At 53.4% G+C, this 19,743-nt stretch overlaps 1 protein-coding gene across 1 annotated transcript; it reads left to right on the top strand.

Annotated features, from left to right (window-relative positions):
* Positions 1 to 1,556: 1,556 nt before the first annotated feature.
* Positions 1,557 to 15,577, top strand: LTAP1 (lipid transport auxiliary protein 1). The gene is made up of 7 exons (XM_028710113.2): positions 1,557 to 1,735; positions 6,983 to 7,084; positions 11,901 to 12,018; positions 12,123 to 12,176; positions 12,268 to 12,434; positions 13,825 to 13,883; positions 14,512 to 15,577. Exons 1-7 carry the CDS (start codon positions 1,619 to 1,621, stop codon positions 14,708 to 14,710), a joined length of 816 nt encoding a protein of 271 aa, XP_028565946.2. The 5' UTR covers positions 1,557 to 1,618; the 3' UTR covers positions 14,711 to 15,577.
* Positions 15,578 to 19,743: the final 4,166 nt, after the last annotated feature.

Genomic DNA, 19,743 nt, shown 5'->3' with positions numbered 1-19,743 from the left:
GGCCACTTCCGGGTCCCGTTGGACACGGTGGGCTTCGTAGAACTATGTTTTACTCAAGAGTAGACCCTTGTTGAAACTCATGAGCCGAAGTTGTTTATTTATTTATGTGAAGAGGCTGCACCCTAATGTTTTAATGTTGTATTTTAATTTTTTTTAATTGTATTTTAATCAACTTGTTTTTATTATTGGTTGTTAGCCGCCCTGAGCCCGGTCTTGGCTGGGAGGGCGGGGTATAAATAAAAAATTATTATTATTATTTATTATTGAATGTACTGTATTATTATACTAGTCATGTGTATTGACTCCAATGGGTCAGCTTTGAGTAGGACTAAGCACTGGGTGCAACTCAGTGTCAGACAATCAGATGGGCGGGGTACAAATAATAAAATTGTTGTTGTTGTTAATAAATCTGTTGTTGTTTTAGACCTTTTTTTGAAGAGGCGGCGGAGAGAGGACTTCAGCTAGGAACCTTGTGTAGCGTAGCAGTATAGTTTAGTTAACTATCTTTGTTTCTTAAGTTTTGCTGCTTTTGTGTTTTCTTCCTAGTTTATTAACTGCACAACCAAGAAAGTTTTCTGATATTTTACATATTTCTATCAATTATAAAACAATCAAAGCGACTGAACATTAAGGCATGGGTTAGGGGGAAACTAGCAGTACAGTGGGTTGTTGTTGTTGTTGTTTAGTCGTGTCCGACTCTTCATGACCCCATGGACCAGAGCACGCCAGGCACTCCTGTCTTCCACTGCCTCCCGCAGTTTGGTCGAACTCATGTCCCTAGCTTCCAGAACACTGTCCAACCATCTCATCCTCTGTCGTCCCCTTCTCCTTGTGCCCTCCTTCTTTCCCAACATCAGGGTCTTTCCCATGGAATCTTCTCTTCTCATGAGGTGGCCAAAGTATTGGAGCCTCAACTTCAGGATCTGTCCTTCCAGTGAGCACTCAGGGCTGATTTCCTTCAGAATGGAGAGGTTTGATCTTCTTGCAGTCCATGGGACTCTCGAGAGTCTCCTCCAGCACCAGAATTCAAAAGCATTCCCATCATCCCTGACCACTGGCCCTGCTGGATGTGAGACTGAGAACAACAGGAGGGCCACCAATTGCCCCCTCGTAAATTAGAGAATGGGCCCTATCTCGCGCACAGATCTCCCTTTCTGTTACCTGTGTACCTACTGACCCTATCCCTTTCTCTCTGAGTTGGTCCTGCACGTGGCGACGTCCCATTGGGAACCGGAAATGCCGCTCACATTCCACTCAGTGGGTAACCCCAGCCCTTCACTCGCCCCCTGTAACCTCCCCCACTAGCCGGGCCACGTGACCCTCACATTCCCAGCCCCCTCCCCAAAACCCGCTTCCCTCAGTCCAGCATTTGCTATTATTCCGCCCCCCTCAACACACACACTCTTTTATGTCTCCTCCCCTATCTGTTATCGCCTCCTTCCGGTCACCTGACCCGACGCGCCTCTTCTCCCGCCCTCCGGAAACCATAGAGTCTGAAGTCTGAAGCGGGAGGTGTTGGGGACCGCGTCACGTGACGGGGGCGCAGGCCGGCTTCGGCGCCCGCCATGTTGCGTGGCCCTTTCGGGCGGCCGGGCCAGGCCAGGCGCCAGGGCCGGGGATGGCGGCGTCCTCGACCTCCTCCTCGTCCTCCTCCTCCTCCCCCTCCCCCCCTCCCCAGTCCAGCAACTGGCTCTCCGGGGTGAACGTGGTGCTGATCATGGCCTACGGGAGCCTGGTGAGGACAAACGCCGGGCGGGAAAGGCGGACGGAGCGAACGCGGCGGAGAAGAGCGGCGAAGGAAGGGCGGCCCCTCTCGGGGCGCTGAAGGGAGGGAGGGGAGGCGAGGCGCTGGGGGATCCCGTGAAGGGCGCGCGTGGAGGGGGGGGGGGAGACCGCAGCGTCGCCATGGCAACACGCGCCTCCCCTCCTTTCCCCGGGTCTCTCTTTTTGCCATTCACGCCTTTGGCCCCGTCGCTATTTCGGTTATCCCTTCATGCCCTTCTGTTCTCCCGTTTCGCCCTCACAACAACCCTGCGAGGTAGGAGCTCCCAGATTTGCCCCTGCGAGGTAGGAGCTCCCAGATTTGCCCCTGCGAGGTAGGAGCTCCCAGATTTGCCCCTGCGAGGTAGGAGCTCCCAGATTTGCCCCTGCGAGGTAGGAGCTCCCAGATTTGCCCCTGCGAGGTAGGAGCTCCCAGATTTGCCCCTGCGAGGTAGGAGCTCCCAGATTTGCCCCTGCGAGGTAGAAGCTCCCAGATTTGCCCCTGCGAGGTAGGAGCTCCCATATTTGCCCCTGCGAGGTAGGAGCTCCCAGATTTGCCCCTGCAAGGTAGGAGCTCCCATATTTGCCCCTGCGAGGTAGGAGCTCCCAGATTTGCCCCTGCGAGGTAGGAGCTCCCAGATTTGCCCCTGCGAGGTAGGAGCTCCCAGATTTGCCCCTGCGAGGTAGGAGCTCCCAGATTTGCCCCTGCGAGGTAGGAGCTCCCAGATTTGCCCCTGCGAGGTAGGAGCTCCCAGATTTGCCCCTGCGAGGTAGGAGCTCCCAGATTTGCCCCTGCGAGGTAGGAGCTCCCAGATTTGCCCCTGCGAGGTAGGAGCTCACAGATTTGCCCCTGCGAGGTAGGAGCTCCCAGATTTGCCCCTGCGAGGTAGAAGCTCCCAGATTTGCCCCTGCGAGGTAGGAGCTCCCAGATTTGCCCCTGCGAGGTAGGAGCTCCCAGATTTGCCCCTGCGAGGTAGGAGCTCCCAGATTTGCCCCTGCGAGGTAGGAGCTCCCAGATTTGCCCCTGCGAGGTAGAAGCTCCCAGATTTGCCCCTGCGAGGTAGGAGCTCACAGATTTGCCCCTGCGAGGTAGAAGCTCCCAGATTTGCCCCTGCAAGGTAGAAGCTCCCAGATTTGCCCCTGCGAGGTAGGAGCTCCCAGATTTGCCCCTGCGAGGTAGGAGCTCCCAGATTTGCCCCTGCGAGGTAGGAGCTCCCAGATTTGCCCCTGCGAGGTAGGAGCTCCCAGATTTGCCCCTGCGAGGTAGGAGCTCCCAGATTTGCCCCTGCGAGGTAGGAGCTCCCAGATTTGCCCCTGCGAGGTAGGAGCTCCCAGATTTGCCCCTGCGAGGTAGGAGCTCCCAGATTTGCCCCTGCGAGGTAGGAGCTCCCAGATTTGCCCCTGCGAGGTAGGAGCTCCCAGATTTGCCCCTGCGATGTAGAAGCTCCCAGATTTGCCCCTGCGAGGTAGGAGCCCCCAGATTTGCCCCTGCGAGGTAGGAGCTCCCAGATTTGCCCCTGCGAGGTAGGAGCTCCCAGATTTGCCCCTGCGAGGTAGGAGCTCCCAGATTTGCCCCTGCGAGGTAGGAGCTCCCAGATTTGCCCCTGCGAGGTAGGAGCTCCCAGATTTGCCCCTGCGAGGTAGGAGCTCCCAGATTTGCCCCTGCGAGGTAGGAGCTCCCAGATTTGCCCCTGCGATGTAGGAGCTCCCAGATTTGCCCCTGCGAGGTAGGAGCTCCCAGATTTGCCCCTGCGAGGTAGGAGCTCCCAGATTTGCCCCTGCGAGGTAGGAGCTCCCAGATTTGCCCCTGCGAGGTAGGAGCTCCCAGATTTGCCCCTGCGAGGTAGGAGCTCCCAGATTTGCCCCTGCGAGGTAGGAGCTCCCAGATTTGCCCCTGCGAGGTAGGAGCTCCCAGATTTGCCCCTGCGATGTAGAAGCTCCCAGATTTGCCCCTGCGAGGTAGGAGCCCCCAGATTTGCCCCTGCGAGGTAGGAGCTCACAGATTTGCCCCTGCGAGGTAGGAGCTCCCAGATTTGCCCCTGCGAGGTAGAAGCTCCCAGATTTGCCCCTGCGAGGTAGGAGCTCCCATATTTGCCCCTGCGAGGTAGGAGCTCCCAGATTTGCCCCTGCGAGGTAGGAGCTCCCAGATTTGCCCCTGCAAGGTAGGAGCTCCCAGATTTGCCCCTGCGAGGTAGGAGCTCCCAGATTTGCCCCTGCGAGGTAGGAGCTCCCAGATTTGCCCCTGCGAGGTAGGAGCTCCCAGATTTGCCCCTGCGAGGTAGGAGCTCCCAAATTTGCCCCTGCGAGGTAGGAGCTCCCAGATTTGCCCCTGCGAGGTAGAAGCTCCCAGATTTGCCCCTGCGAGGTAGAAGCTCCCAGATTTGCCCCTGCGAGGTAGGAGCTCCCAGATTTGCCCCTGCGAGGTAGGAGCTCCCAGATTTGCCCCTGCGAGGTAGGAGCTCCCAGATTTGCCCCTGCGAGGTAGGAGCTCCCAGATTTGCCCCTGCGAGGTAGAAGCTCCCAGATTTGCCCCTGCGAGGTAGGAGCTCCCAGATTTGCCCCTGCGAGGTAGGAGCTCCCAGATTTGCCCCTGCGAGGTAGGAGCTCCCAGATTTGCCCCTGCGAGGTAGGAGCTCCCAGATTTGCCCCTGCGAGGTAGGAGCTCCCAGATTTGCCCCTGCGAGGTAGGAGCTCACAGATTTGCCCCTGCGAGGTAGAAGCTCCCAGATTTGCCCCTGCAAGGTAGAAGCTCCCAGATTTGCCCCTGCAAGGTAGGAGCTCCCAGATTTGCCCCTGCGAGGTAGGAGCTCCCAGATTTGCCCCTGCGAGGTAGGAGCTCCCAGATTTGCCCCTGCGAGGTAGGAGCTCACAGATTTGCCCCTGCGAGGTAGAAGCTCCCAGATTTGCCCCTGCGAGGTAGAAGCTCCCAGATTTGCCCCTGCGAGGTAGGAGCTCCCAGATTTGCCCCTGCGAGGTAGGAGCTCCCAGATTTGCCCCTGCGAGGTAGGAGCTCCCAGATTTGCCCCTGCGAGGTAGGAGCTCCCAGATTTGCCCCTGCGAGGTAGGAGCTCCCAGATTTGCCCCTGCGAGGTAGGAGCTCCCAGATTTGCCCCTGCGAGGTAGGAGCTCACAGATTTGCCCCTGCGAGGTAGAAGCTCCCAGATTTGCCCCTGCGAGGTAGAAGCTCCCAGATTTGCCCCTGCAAGGTAGGAGCTCCCAGATTTGCCCCTGCGAGGTAGGAGCTCCCAGATTTGCCCCTGCGAGGTAGGAGCTCCCAGATTTGCCCCTGCGAGGTAGGAGCTCCCAGATTTGCCCCTGCGAGGTAGGAGCTCCCAGATTTGCCCCTGCGAGGTAGGAGCTCCCAGATTTGCCCCTGCGAGGTAGGAGCTCCCAGATTTGCCCCTGCGAGGTAGGAGCTCCCAGATTTGCCCCTGCGAGGTAGGAGCTCCCAGATTTGCCCCTGCGAGGTAGGAGCTCCCAGATTTGCCCCTGCGATGTAGAAGCTCCCAGATTTGCCCCTGCGAGGTAGGAGCCCCCAGATTTGCCCCTGCGAGGTAGGAGCTCCCAGATTTGCCCCTGCGAGGTAGGAGCTCCCAGATTTGCCCCTGCGAGGTAGGAGCTCCCAGATTTGCCCCTGCGAGGTAGGAGCTCCCAGATTTGCCCCTGCGAGGTAGGAGCTCCCAGATTTGCCCCTGCGAGGTAGGAGCTCCCAGATTTGCCCCTGCGAGGTAGGAGCTCCCAGATTTGCCCCTGCGAGGTAGGAGCTCCCAGATTTGCCCCTGAGAGGTAGGAGCTCCCAGATTTGCCCCTGCGAGGTAGGAGCTCCCAGATTTGCCCCTGAGAGGTAGGAGCTCCCAGATTTGCCCCTGCGAGGTAGGAGCTCCCAGATTTGCCCCTGCGAGGTAGGAGCTCCCAGATTTGCCCCTGCGATGTAGAAGCTCCCAGATTTGCCCCTGCGAGGTAGAAGCTCCCAGATTTGCCCTCATGACAATCCTGCGAGGTAAGAGCTCCCAGATTCCCCCCCCCAATCCTGCGAGGTAAAGGGACCCCTGACCATTAGGTCCAGTCGTGACCGACTTTGGGGTTGCAGCGCTCATCTCACTTTATTGGCTGAGGGAGCCAGCGTACAGCGGGTCATGTGGCCAGCATGACTAAGCCGCTTCTGGCAAACCAGAGCAGCACACAGAAATGCCATTTACCCTCCCTCTGGAGTGGTACCTATTTATCTACTTGCACTTTGACGTGCTTTCGAGCTGCTAGGTTGGCAGGAGCAGGGACCGAGCAACGGGAGCTCACCCCATCGCGGGGATTCGAACTGCTAACCTTCCGATCAGCAAGTCCTAGGCTCTGTGGTTTAACCCACAGCACCACCCGCGCCCAGATTTGCCCCCACGACAACCCTGCAAGGTAGCAGCAGCCGGAACAGCCTGCAAAGAAGCCGCGGCGTTTTGAGAAAGCTTCACAAATTCTGCAGCGGCATCAGTTTCCCCCTCACACATACCAACACGAAAGCTTGTGCTCAGTTACTAGAGAGCATGAGACTTTTAATTTCAGGGTCAGGGGTTCGAGCCCCACGTTGGGCAAAATATTCCTGCTTTGCACCGGGTTGGACTAGATGACCCTCGGGTTTCTTTCCAACTCTAGGATTCTGCACTGGAGCGACCTTTGTTAGCCCTCTCCAGCGCTACACGGACACCGTGATGTCTTTCATTTCATCTGTGGGGCAGGTTGGACGCGTTGCAGGTCCCTCTTAGGTTGATGCCACCTGCGGAAAAAGACGGAAGTGGACCTCTTTCGGGCAGCAGAATTCCAGCTTTTTGGAGCTACAATGACAGAACTCCTCCAGTTTCACATTCCGCACAAAGGGATCCTTCTGCAGATTCAAAACTCTCACTGAATCCTTTCCATTTTTGCTTTCTTTTTCCTTGAATGGGTCTTGACTGCCTAGAACCGGCCCTGCGGGGAAACCAGCTCTTCCAGTGCTCAGTACTGTGGTGCCTTCTCACGTCTCGGGCATGATGCCCAGGTTGACGGCAGGCCACAATTGTATCGGCCTCTTGTGCCGCAGCATCGCTTTGCTGGCTTGTGTACAATGTATTCTCACTATCGATACTTTATAAGCGTGGAGGAAGTAAATCCCTGTGGGCAGATTGTGGGAAGGGGTCAGGATTGCTTCAGTTCTGTGATACTGTTTCAGCATTTTTTCTGTCCTTTTTTCCAGGTCTTTGTGCTACTCTTCATATTTGTCAAGAGGCAGATCATGCGCTTCGCCATGAAGTCCCGCCGCGGCCCCCATGTGCCAGTTGGGCAGCACGCACCAAAGGTTTGTTGGCAGGCAACCCTGTTTTAGGGTTAGAAGGGCTGGGGAACCTCGGAGTCTAGGAGCTGTATGCTGCCCTCCAGGCCTCTCTGCTTGTCCTTTGGGATTCTTTTCCTACACAAGACTCGGACCAGATAAAATAAAGTGCTTCTTTGTGCAGCACATAGATAATAATAATAATAATAATAATATTTTTTATTTATACCCCGCCCTCCCCAGCCAAGGCTGAGCTCAGAGCAGCTTACAAGCAATAATAAAAACAAGATGAATGATTACAACTTAAAAACAAAAATAAAATACAACATTAAAAAAATGGAACATTAAAATATTAAAATGTAGCCTCATTGCAGGAGGAGAAGGAAAAGAAAAAAGAAAGAGAGGGAGGGAGGGAATCAAATTGGCTCCAAGCCAAAGGCCAGGCGGAACAACTCTGTCTTACAGGCCCTGCGGAAAGAAATCAGATCCTGTAGGGCCCTGGTCTCATGAGGCAGAGCGTTCCACCAGGCCGGAGCCAGAGTTGAAAAGGCCCTGGCTCTGGTTGAAGCCAATCTAACTTCCTTAGGGCCTGGGACCACTAGGGTGTTGCTATTTATGGACCTTGAGGCTCTCCGTGGGGCATACCAGGAGAGGCGGTCCCGTAGGTACGAGGGTCCTAGGCCGTGAAGGGCTTTAAAGGTCAAAAGCAGCACCTTAAATCTGACCCTGTACTCCACTGGGAGCCAGTGCAGCTTGAAAAGCACTGGGTGAATATGCTCCCATGGCAAGGACCCCGTGAGGAGCCTCGCTGCAGCATTCTGTACCCGCTGGAGTTTCTGGGACAGCTTCAAGGGCAGCCCCGCGTAGAGCGAATTACAGTAGTCAAGCCTGGAGGTGACCGTCGCATGGATCACTGTGGCCAACAATTGCACTCGCTCCACAGGAGGCAGGGAGGGCCACCAACCTGGATGGCTTTCAAAGAGACACATTCACGGAGGATAAAGCTGTTGGTGGCTCTCCCTCCATGGTCAGAGACAGAAATGCTTCTGAATACCAGTTGCTGGAAACCACAGGAGCTGCATTAGAAACTGAGATATGAAAGCTAGGAGCTCAATGGCACCTTAAACCTAGGTTACGGGCGCAACAATGGAATGTCTAGGCCAGTGTTTCCCAACCGGTGTTCCGCGGCACACTAGTGTGCCGCCAGACGTTGCCTGGTGTGCCGCGGGAAAAATTGGCGGGGGGGGGGGAATAAAGGGGGAAAAAATTATTCCCCCACCGCCAGGCGTGGGGCTGGGGCGGGGGAAGCCCGAGCTTCCCCCTCCCCCAGAACGGGACCCAGAGCCATGCCGAAGCTGCGCGCAGCTTTGGCATCGCTCTGGGAGCTTGCGGGGCTGGGGGAGGAGGAAGCCCTCCGCCAGCCTCCAAACCATGTCGGGAGACAGCGGGATGGCGCGCTGCGCCTCTCCCGCTGTCCCCCGAGTTTGCAGGGCTGGCGATGGGGAGGAGCAGGCTTCTCCCCCCGCCAGCCTTCTAGCCAAGTCGGGGGACAGCGGCAAGGGCGCGCTGCGCCTCTCCCGCTGTCCCCCGAGTTTGCGGGGCTGGCGACGGGGAGGGGCAGGCTTCTCCCCCCGCCAGCCTTCCAGCCAAGTCGGGGGACAACGGGAATGGCGCGCTGCGTTTCTCCCGCTGTCCCCCGAGTTTGCGGGGCTGGCGACGGCGAGGAGCAGGCTTCTTCCCCCCGCCAGCCTTCCAGCCAAGTCGGGGGACAACGGGAATGGCGCGCTGCGTTTCTCCGCTCTCCCGGGAAGGCAGGCAGGGGGGAGCAAAGACTTTCGCCCCCGCCCGCCTTCAGAAGAGGTCAAGGACCTTCAAAAGCCATCCGGGACAGCGGAGAAATGCGCTGCCTTTCTCCGCTCTCCCGGGAAGGCAGGCAGGGGGGAGCAAAGACTTTCGCCCCCGCCCACCTTCAGAAGAGGTCCAGGACCTCTTCTGAAGGCGGGCGGGGGGCGAAAATCTTTGTCCCCCCTGCCTGCCTTCCCAGGGGCTTTTAAATCGCCCCGGACAGCGGAGAAGTCCTCCGCTGTCCCGGGCGATTTTAAAATGCCGCCCGCCAGCATTTTAAGATTGCCCCGGACAGCGGAGAAGTACTCCGCTGTCCCGGGGTTTTTAAAAATGCTGGGGGTGGGAAGAAAAGCCCTTGTCCCCCCCCCCCCAGCCTTCAGAAGAGGTCGGGGGACAGACTGTCCCCGGACCTGGTCTGAAGGCGGTTTCCCTAGGAACGCATTAATTGATTTTCAATGCATTCCTATGGGAAACCGTGCATCGCAAGACAAAAAACTCGCAAGACGAAGAGACTTGCGGAACGAATTAATTTCGTCTTGCGAGGCACCACTGTATCCGGAGAGGCGGCCTTCAGGCGAGTTTTAATTTTAATTTTCCTTCTCCCACTTAATGCCCCACGCTCGCCCGAGCAGCTTGCAGTCCTCGGTAACCACGGCGACCCGAGGAAGGGGAGGGAACAGGGAAGTCGAGGGCGGCGGCGAGCCGCGATGACGTCAGTGGGCCGCGCCGCCTCGCCCTGGCACGGTGTGAGAGCCCCGGCTAGTGGTGTGAGCTTCAGAATAAGTGGGATCCGCGTGCGCGAGACTGAGATCGCGGGTAAGGAGCTCAGCCCTGGGCAGGAGGAAGCGGGGCCACGCGTGCGGGCCACATCCCCACAGAGAGCGAGCCTCCCCCGGCCCACCACTCCGGGCAGGTCCACTCGCATGAGGGGGCGGCGATGGGAGTCACGACTGTGAGGCAGGGCTGCCAAGTGTGGCAGAAGAGGACACGGCCGTCGCACCTGTCCTTAGGTAGGAGCTTCTTCCGTGTCAACCTGCTGCCCTAAAGTTTTGGCTTTTTTCTTGGCTTTTTGGCGGTTGGCACAGAAGGAAGGCAAGGGGGAGGGGAAAAAATTGAAACTTACACTTTCGTGCGTCCCTCCCGGAGTGACGCTGCGCGCTGACGTCACGGGGCTGTAATGGTGGTGTGCCTCGAGATTTTTTTCATGAAACAAGTGTGCCTTTGCCCAAAAAAGGTTGGGAAACACTGGTCTAGGCATGCTTTTATGATAACAAGAATGCAAAGTTGAAAATGAATGAACTGCAGCTAAAATATGATGTTCATTTTTCTTGAAAGGGAATGTGGCCCTCTGACTGAAAAAGCTTCCTGACCCTGGTTGATGTATAATCCCTGGTTGGGAATATAAGGTCCTGAAATTGAGCTGTATGAATAAAAATAAGTACTGTACAGTGGTGCCTCGCAAGACGAAAAACCCGCTAGACGAAAGGGTTTTCCGTTTTTCGATGCGCTTCGCAAGACGATTTTCCCTATGGGCTTGCTTTGCAAGACGGAAACGTCTTGCGATTTTTTTCGCTCCCCCCCCCCCTTTTGCTAAGCCGCTAATAGCCTTTTAGCCGCTAAGCCGCTAATAGCCGCTAAGCCGCTAATAGCCGCTAAGCCGCTAATAGCCGCTAAACTGCTAATAGCGCTAAGCTGCTAATAGGGTTGCTTCGCAAGACGAAAAAACCGCTAGATGAAGAGACTCGCGGAACGGATTATTTTCGTCTTGCGAGGCACCACCGTATTAGGGCTGGATGATGTCTAGTTTTCAACATTGTGATATATCACTAGCTAAACCGTACGATATATTACAGTGTCTGAAATTGGCTGGCTTTACAGCTTTTACTGCATCGTGATTTTTGCCGGCGTCTGCTCTTGCGATTCGCTGGCCCCATGCAGGAGACAGCGGAGAGCTGAGCCGGCAGTTACCAGGGGCTGCAGGAATCAAGAGAAGCATTGCCTGGCTTCACGGTTTTCCCCACATTCTGATTTTTTTGCCTAGCAAACACACATAATGATTTGCAATATATTGCCAGGTCAGAAATTATGGAACTGATATAGCAATACAGACTTCAGACCAGTTTTGGGCAATAAGTTGTTATATCGCCCAGCACTAATAAGTGTTTAGGAATGTTTAGTTTAGAAAATGAAATGACTACTGGCAGGGGGAAACTCTGAAGACTTGACAATATTTATTATTGTTTATTATCTCTTTGTACTATATCGTTTTGCTCAAGTCAACAAGCATTGTTCTCCCCACCCCACCCCCATTTTATTATCACAGCATAACATAAGCTGACTAGCCCCTCACTCTTTTGCCTCAATAGGAAGATAGGAAAGTATCTTCTCCCAAGTCAGTTCATTGGCCCATTTACCTTAGTATTGTCTATCCTGACTGGCAGCAACTCTCCAGGACTTCAGGCAGGGAGTCTTTCTCTCTCAGCCCTGCCAAAAATTGTACCTGGGACCTTCTGCTTGAAAAACAGGTGCTCTACCCACTGAGCTATGGCCCTTTCTGATGGTGCTGTTTTGCCTGCCTATGGGTTAACGCCCAGAGAACGAGCTTTGCTATTGGTCTGTTGGATCTTCCGCATTCCTACCTGGAAGTGGCTATCTTCAAACTTCACTCAAAGCTATCGCCGATGTTTGGTTGGCACTTAAGAGATTTCCCAGGAAGGGAGATTGGCAGTGCTGCTGCAATATTCATGATGCTTCATTTAAAAAGATTTTGATTGGTGTTCTCCAACTGGGGTCCCGGCCAAGGACTTTTCTTGGCTCTGCTTTTGCTGAAGATCATGGCCTTCCAGATCAGGCAGAGTGAGGTAGCCTTGGGTGGCTGGTCTTTGTGCGCTACTGGAAGGGGAGCAAATTGTTAGGTTTATGGATCCTGTGGGATGTTTTGGTGTGCAAACCGTGTGCTGTGCCCCTCACCTCTGACCCTTCCCCTTTACCTGCTCAGGGCCTGAAGGAGGAGATTGACATCCGACTATCGCGGGTTCAGGACATCAAGTATGAGCCCCGGCTGCTGTCCCACGACGACACTCGCCTCCTTCAACTGGAGTCTCCTCGAAGCCCATGTACTGTTTCCTAATTCATGCCAAGGGGGTGGGAGAAGAGGGCATGAATGTTCACAGAGAGCCCAAACTGACTCAGGCCTCTGGGCTGTCTTTTTTTATTGCAGTTTGCTATAACTACATGTACAGGATGAAGGCCTTGGATGCCATCAGGGATTCAGGTAAGCAAACAAATGTTAAGCTGTCTGGCCTGGTGGCTACCGTTCCTGCTCGTATTCACACACACTCTCTGTTCCCCCCTACACACCATAGAGATCCCCTTCTCCTCTGAAGGCAGGCACCCCAGATCCCTGATCGGGAAGAACTTCCGGGCCTACCTGGTGGACCTTCGGAACTCCAGCACCCCCTTCAAAGGCGTCCGCAAAACTTTGATTGACATACTCCTGGATGGGTACGAGAGCGCCCGTTACGGCACAGGGGTGAGTAGTCTCTGCCAAGAGTGCTGTGGAACAGGACTCTGGGACTTCAAAAGCATCTTGAGCACTCTTGACTGCGCTCCCATATTCTCTGACCATTGGCCATGCTGACTGCTGAGGTTGATGGGAATCCAAGAACGTTGTTAAACCACAACTCCTTTAATCCCTGAGGGCGTTGGGCTGGGGGAAACTGATGCACTAGCACTGAAAGCGTTGGCTTCTCCTTTTCCTCCTGGGGCAGACAGCCTTAAAATGGGCCCTGCCCCCTTTCCCCTTTAGATCAGGGGTAGTGAACATTGGGGGGGGACACACAAATACAACCTTTGTCTGGCCCTCTGGATTCTCCTCCTCTTTCCTATCCATATCCCCCAGCTGCCTGGTTTGTGCCCTTGTTTCATATTTTTGCCCGGTGTCCTAGAACTTCCTTCTCTGGGTTGTGAATCAAGAGTGGTATGTGTAGGGACTATCTTATTGTTCAGAGGTAACATTTTACATCTGTTGCCCCACCCACTTTTGCCGCTGGCCCCGCCCACCGCTGGCATGTATTACCCAGAAAGGAATGCAGCTATTGGGGGGGGGGGGAATCCCCAGCCACCTGCTTTTGTTGCAGGCGCTCAGTTCCTTGGTGTGTTCAGAGGTGGCCTGTGTCCGGCATTCCTGTTTGTATGCGCATTTAATCTGTGTCGACTATGGTAGCAGCCAGGATGGCCTTTTGCTCTGACAGCAGTGTTGATAGACACAGCACCCAGCTGACCAAATCCACATGTTCCTTGTAGATTGTCTTTGCCTTCAGTTTGGGACGTGTGTGTGTGTGTTTGTATGTTGCAGGGTAAAAGATGCCCTGGCGCCCCGTCCCCATGACGAGTGTGCTGCTGATACGGCCATCTTTTGCCTCCGTCTTTTGGCCCATCTCCAATGCCCAGCTAAACGGGGTTGGAACACTCCTCAATCACCCTTTCTCTTGGACCCAGAAAGCTACATTTCTCTATGAAACAGGCTGAGGGGTGCACCTGATGCTGTTGTACAGTGGTACCTCGGGTTACATACTCTTCAGGTTACAGACTCCGCTAATCCAGAAATATTACCTCGGGTTAAGAACTTTGCTTCAGGATGAGAACAGAAATCGTGCTCCGGAGGCGTGGCGGCAGCAGGAGGCCCCATTAGCTAAAGCGGTACTTCAGGTTAAGAACAGTTTCAGGTTAAGAACGGACCTCCGGAACGAATTAAGTACTTAACCTGAGGTACCACTGTACTTTGAATTCTTTATGTCTTCTTTTTGCCTCTATGCTTCATAGGTGGGAGGGAGAGTGAGATGTTCCGGGGCAGGCCTGACCCACAATGCTAAACCACCTGAAAATCTTGACCCACTTTTGTGTGTGTGTTTGTTTCCCAGACTTTCGGGAAGACAGAATTCCTCAAGTACCAGGAAGCTCTGTATGAGCTGGCGGCAATGTAAGTCATGGGGCTGGGTTGTTCTTTTGATAATCACCTTCTTCCATCTGGGAGAACTGTGCAGCGTGCTGGGAGACCTGTAAATCCCTCTCACAAACCGGCAGTAGAGCATCTGCCTTGCAAAGGGAAGATCGTGGATGATGTTGGATTGAAGTTAAGCGGTTTTTAGTAGCGATGTTATAAAGGAATATATAAAATGGTTTGTTAACAGGTGATGATATAAAGCTATAATATATTAAGAGAAAAGATTAAGATAAAATCAAAAAGGGAAAGGATTTGCTGAACTAACTAATTGAACTGGAATACAAAAAAGGGAGGTGTGAGGAGGTCAGGGAAACAAGCAAATGAAAGATAAGATTTGGAAAAACTGATTTGTTTTTAACTGTTTTTACTTTGTATTTTCTTTTTTCTTCTTATTTTTGTAAAAATGTTGAAACTTTAATAAATATCTTTTAAAAAACAAACAAACAAAGGGAAGGTCGTGGGTTCAAATCCCGGCATCTCCTCTTCCCGAAATGAACAAACCCAAGTTAGTTGCATCTATGAGCTTCACTGGATACAGCGCTTATGCAGCCGCTCTCTAATCCGGCAACTGCTCATTTCCCTCTCCCCCTCTCTTCCGGCGCAGCATCAAGGCCCGAGGAGGCAGCAGCCAGCGGCAGCACCAGTCCGCAGCCAAGGACCTGACCCTCTCGCCTGACCTTTCCGGCCCAACCACCATCCAGGTCACCTACTTGCCCTCCAGCCAGAAGAGCAAGAGAGCCAAGCACTTCCTGGAGCTCAAGAGCTTTAAGGACAACTACAACACGCTGGAGAGCACCCTGTGATCCTCACCCTCCATGCACAACGGGGCGAGGGCTTTCTCTCTTCTGGCCTGCTGTCGGTTGGCCTGCCAGGACCAAGAAGACTCTTCTCACCCTGCCTTTCTTATTTTGCCTGCTCACTTGGGCTGCCATTAGCTGCTGCCAGGTGGCGTTTCAGTGGACAGTCCTGTGTGAAGCATGTTGCTGCTTTGGGGTGGGGAGCGACTTGAGTTTTCCCTTCCCTCTCCCACCCTGTGTGGTCTTGTAAATATATCATTCAGTTACCTCTTTTATTTATTTAAAAAGACTCCGCCTCCCAGGCACGCCTCTCTCTCCCCACTGCCCGCCGAAGGCACCGAGAACGAGCAGAGTGGCTTCTTTTAGCCATTTTATTAACTCTGGCGCCTCGTCCTCCATCCTCTTTCACCGTGGGGACATTGTTTCTGTCCTTTCCCCCCTTTCCCAATATCATTTCCCTCCCTCAAGTCTTCCCCCATTGCTTTGCCTTGCAATCTTCCCCATCTCTACCTTCCAGCCAGCGAGGAAGAAGCGAAGGTCTGCAGCCACGAGCGCAAGAGGCAGCTGGGTTGTAAAACAGCCACGTTGGGACGGCTGTTTTTCTGCAGTGCCATTTTGGAGTGTCGCGACGAAACGGCTGCTTGCCGCCGTGGGTCAGGCCGAGACCCCTGTTTTCCTTTTTGTCTACTTGCCGTTGATGCGCTGGAACGTCAGTGTCCCCCACACGACCGAGGGGGTGTCCCATTCCCCCCTACCAACCTGGGTCTCAGCACAACAAGCTTTGCTTGCCCCCTTCAGCCTTGAGAGAGAGCCGGCCTGTCCTTGTCTGTTTCTGAAAACGTCTCTTTAATAAAGCAGACACTTGCACAGCCATGGGCTCCTGGTTATCTCTTCTGCAAAAGAGCAGTCCTGATTTGGATGAGGCTCCCAGGCCCATCACTTTCTCTGTCTCCAGGAACTTTGAGTCACACCTGGAAGGGCCTCCTAGGATACGCATTGTGTCCCCTGCACCCCATTGCCGTTGAAAAAGATTCCCCGCCTCTGCTTTTAAAAGACACAAGTGTTGACTGGTTACTACTTCGAGGAGAGAGGAAACCAGCAAGAAGAGCACAGGAAAGCTAAGGACTAGAGAGGGACTTCCCCATGGCTGCATGAGATATGAAGGTGGGAGAGAGAGAGAGAGAGAGAGAGAGACTTTGTTGCCCTCACACAAGCACATACGCTTTCTTCCTTGTTCTCTGGGACTTCAAACTCCCGATCTTGGAGCTGCGTCATCCTAAGCCCACATGGTTTGTGTTGCTCTGGGCTATATCGTGGGGGGTAAGGCGCCTGTGGCCGTCTACATGCTGCTAGACTACAACTCCCATCATCCCCAACCATGCTGGCGGGAGATGAAATCCAACAATATGGTGGGCCACAGGCTCCTCTTCCCTGCTTTAATATGTGACCCCTGATTGGTTGGGACATGTGTCTAGCTCAGTGTTTCCCAACCTTGGGCCTCCAGCTGTTTTTGGACTACAACTCCCATCATCCCTAGCTAGCAAGACCAGTGGTCAGGGATGATGGGAATTGTAGTTCAAAAACAGCTGGAGGCCCAAGGTTGGGAAACACTGGTCTAGCTCAGGGGTGGGGAACCTATGGCCTTCCTCCAGATGTTGCTAGACTCCCAACTCCCATCATCTGTGTCTGAGTCTAATGGGAGTTTGAGTCCAACATCATCTGGAAGGAGGGTGTCGTCCCTCCATCCCTGCTATATCGGGAGTAAAGGCCAGATTTCCACTCTCATGAAGTTCTGAATGTGTTCGCTCAGGGGCCTTTCCTCTTCAACATCAATAACTGAATTTAAACCTCCGTGAAAATTTGCATCGTATTTCAATGAAGCCCTCCTTCAAAATTCACACTGCTCCCAAATTTTGAAATGTCCTCTGGCCCAGGAATTTAGACGAAACTGCATATACTGGGAGGGTGCATTTTATTACCATCTATTAGTGATGGTAACATACACAAATGTGTTGTATTTGGGGGAAATGTGCTTTGCAGAGTTATATAGAAACGCGTGTATTTTAGGAGGAATAAATGCCAGTCTTCATGACTTTTTAAGAAAAATGGGGAAATGTGTAGAAATGGAAAAAATGAGAAACCTAAAGAGAAACTGAATTTGACATGTTTGCCCATCCTTACCTGCGTGTTTCCTGTCGTCTAAGAGGGGGTCACCCTTGTGCCAGAGTTCGCTCCTTCTGATGGCAGTCCGTCGAAGTCAGGCAGACACTTCACGTCCTGCCCTGTGCATTGGACAGTGCTGAGCCGACAGAAGAGTCTGCAGGATCAGGCCAAAGGCCCATTTCGCCTGACATCCTCTTCTCACAAAGGCTAACTGAATGCCCCCATGAGAGCGCCATGAAACCATGTAGATCCAGCCCAACGCTGTGATTCTGTGTGTGAATTCATTCCTGTTGCAATCAGCTACAGACCACCGGGGCTTGTTGCCCTTTCTGTGGCCAGCAGATGGCAACTTTTCTCTGGAGCATGTTCCCAGCCCTATCACAGCCAACCCATGAGGGTCTTGTTCCAGCCATCCGTACAGGGCAGAGTGCTCCACAACCTTCGGTCCCCCAAGTGACGTTGGACTCCAGCTCCCATCATCCCAAGCCTACTTGAAGGGAGCTATGGTTCAGCAGCAGCAAAGTGAGTCTCAGGAAGTGAGGACCCTTGGAATGGATCTCTGGCAAAACATGCGCTTTGCCTTGGGCAGATCCCAGGTCTTTCTCAACATAAAAGAGCTTCCTAGGTTCCTCTTTAAACTAGCCGTATATTTTGGACGGTGCAGACTCGAATCTTGCATTCTCCTAGAGCAAAGTCTATAGATTCAGTGAGTCCCTGCCAGTCAGTGCAGACAATGCTGAGCTGGATAGACAAATGATACCCACTCCATGGGACGCAGGTGGCGCTGCGGGTTAAACCACAGAGCCTAGGACTTGCCGATCAGAAGGTCGGCGGTTTGAATCCCCGCTACGGGGTGAGCTCCCGTTGCTCGGTCCCTGCTCCTGCCAACCTAGCAGTTTGAAAGCATGTCAAAGTGCAAGTAGATAAATAGGTACCACTCCGGCGGGAAGGTAAATGGTTTTCCGTGTGCTGCTCTGGTTCGCCACATGACCCGTAGCTGTACGCCGGCTCCCTCAGCCAATAAAGCGAGATGAGCGCCGCAACCCCAGAGTCGGACACGACTGGACCTAATGGTCAGAGGTCCTTTACCCACTCCATACAAGGCAGCTTCTTATGTCAGTTCACAGGGGCACCCCTGTTTTTCATCTGTGTGCCATCAGTTGCGATGAGTGCCAGCCGCTGCTTGTCTGAACCCAAGGCGTTTTGCAGCCGGAGGTGGGGGTTGGCAATGGAACAGTGTCTTCCATCACACCTAAGAGCAGCAGGCTTGATTAAAGGACACAGCTGGGTGGGGGAAACGAGTGACAGCCTCTCCTGTCTGAGGCAGCTCGTCCCTTTGCCTAAGGATAGGGATGGCCCTCAATTCCAGGTTCTAATACCTTGGTTATCAAACGGCTTGGCTTCTGAACAAATGGACTCCCGAATGCCACAAACCTGGAAGTAAATGTTCTGGTTTGTGGACGTTTTTGGGAAGCCAAACTTCCGGCACTGCTTCTGCTTGAGTTCAGGAAGCTCCTGCAGCCAATCAGAAGCCGCGCCCTGGTTTTCAAATGGTTTCAGGGGTCGAACAGACTCCCGGAACAGATTAAGTTCAACAACCAAGGTACAGTGGTGCCTTGCAAGACGAAATTAATCCGTTCCGCGAGTCTCTTTGTCTTGCGGTTTTTTCGTCTTGCGAAGCACGGATATTAGCGGCTATTAACGGCTATTAGCGGCTTAGCGGCTATTAACGGCTTAGCGGCTATTAATGGCTTAGCGGCTTTAAGAAAAAGGAAACAAACTCGCAAGACGTTTCGTCTTGCGAAGCAAGCCCATAGGGAAATTCGTCTTGCGGAACGACTCAAAAAACGGAAAACCCTTTCGTCTAGCGAGTTTTTCGTCTTGCGAGGCATTCGTCTTGCGGGGCACCACTGTACCACTGTACAAACATCCTCAGGTTTTCAGATGAGCACAACTGTCCTTTATAAATAGAATCTGGCATACATTGTGCCCAGTACTACCGGGGACTGCGTGTGTTTGTGAGATAAATGTTTGCACTTTCTGATTCATTCATTTTATCTAGTCGCTCACCATGTTCATTTGTGGAATTTTGTGGAATTTTTTGAATTTATTTATTTTAAAAAAGAAAGTTTAAGGGGATATTTTGTTTCCCTCTTAAGTAATGCCACTTTTGATGCCACTAGTTTGGTTTCGCATGGTTTGGGATTTGGAGAGTGGTCAGTTTGAATGATGCCTGTGGTCCCTTTCCACTCCTGTGATCCTTCGCAAGAGAGGGTAGAATCTGTACAAAGAAACCAACCAAACCGGCCAATGGCATTTGCTGGCCAGTTAAGTACCACCATTTGCATGGCCAAAGAGGTTGCCCTGTTGCCATAGAGACAAATGAAGGGAAGAGGGGACAGCTGTCTTGCCTAGTTGGAAGCGACATCACCTTGTAAGGTAAAAGAACAACAGCCAGAGTTGTGCTGGATGCTGGAAACTGGGGAGACAGAGGAATGTCTGCTCCGAGTTGGACCCAAAGTGGAGTTTGGGGCTTCCTAGGAAATCTATTGGGGGAGGCAAGCTCTGCTGAAGTGTTAATGCTCTGAGCCTCGCCGTCCTACGCTCTGGTTGTAAAGGTAAAGGGACCCCTGACCATTAGGTCCAGTCGTGTCCGACTCTGGGGTTGCAGCGCTCATCTCGCTTTAGTGGCCGAGGGAGCCGGCATACAGCTTCCGGGTCATGTGGCCAGCATGACTAAGCCACTTCTGGCGAACCAGAGCAGCGCACAGAAACACCATTTACCTTCCCGCCGGAGCGGTACCTATTTATCTACTTGCACTTGGACATGCTTTCGAACTGCTAGGTGGGCAGGAGCAGGGACCGAGCAACGGGAG

This window comes from Podarcis muralis, chromosome 16 (assembly GCF_964188315.1).
Source record: "Podarcis muralis chromosome 16, rPodMur119.hap1.1, whole genome shotgun sequence".
Lineage (NCBI taxonomy): Eukaryota > Metazoa > Chordata > Lepidosauria > Squamata > Lacertidae > Podarcis > Podarcis muralis.
The sequence above is the reverse complement of the archived record's forward strand: the minus strand, read 5'-3'. Positions and strand labels throughout refer to the sequence as shown.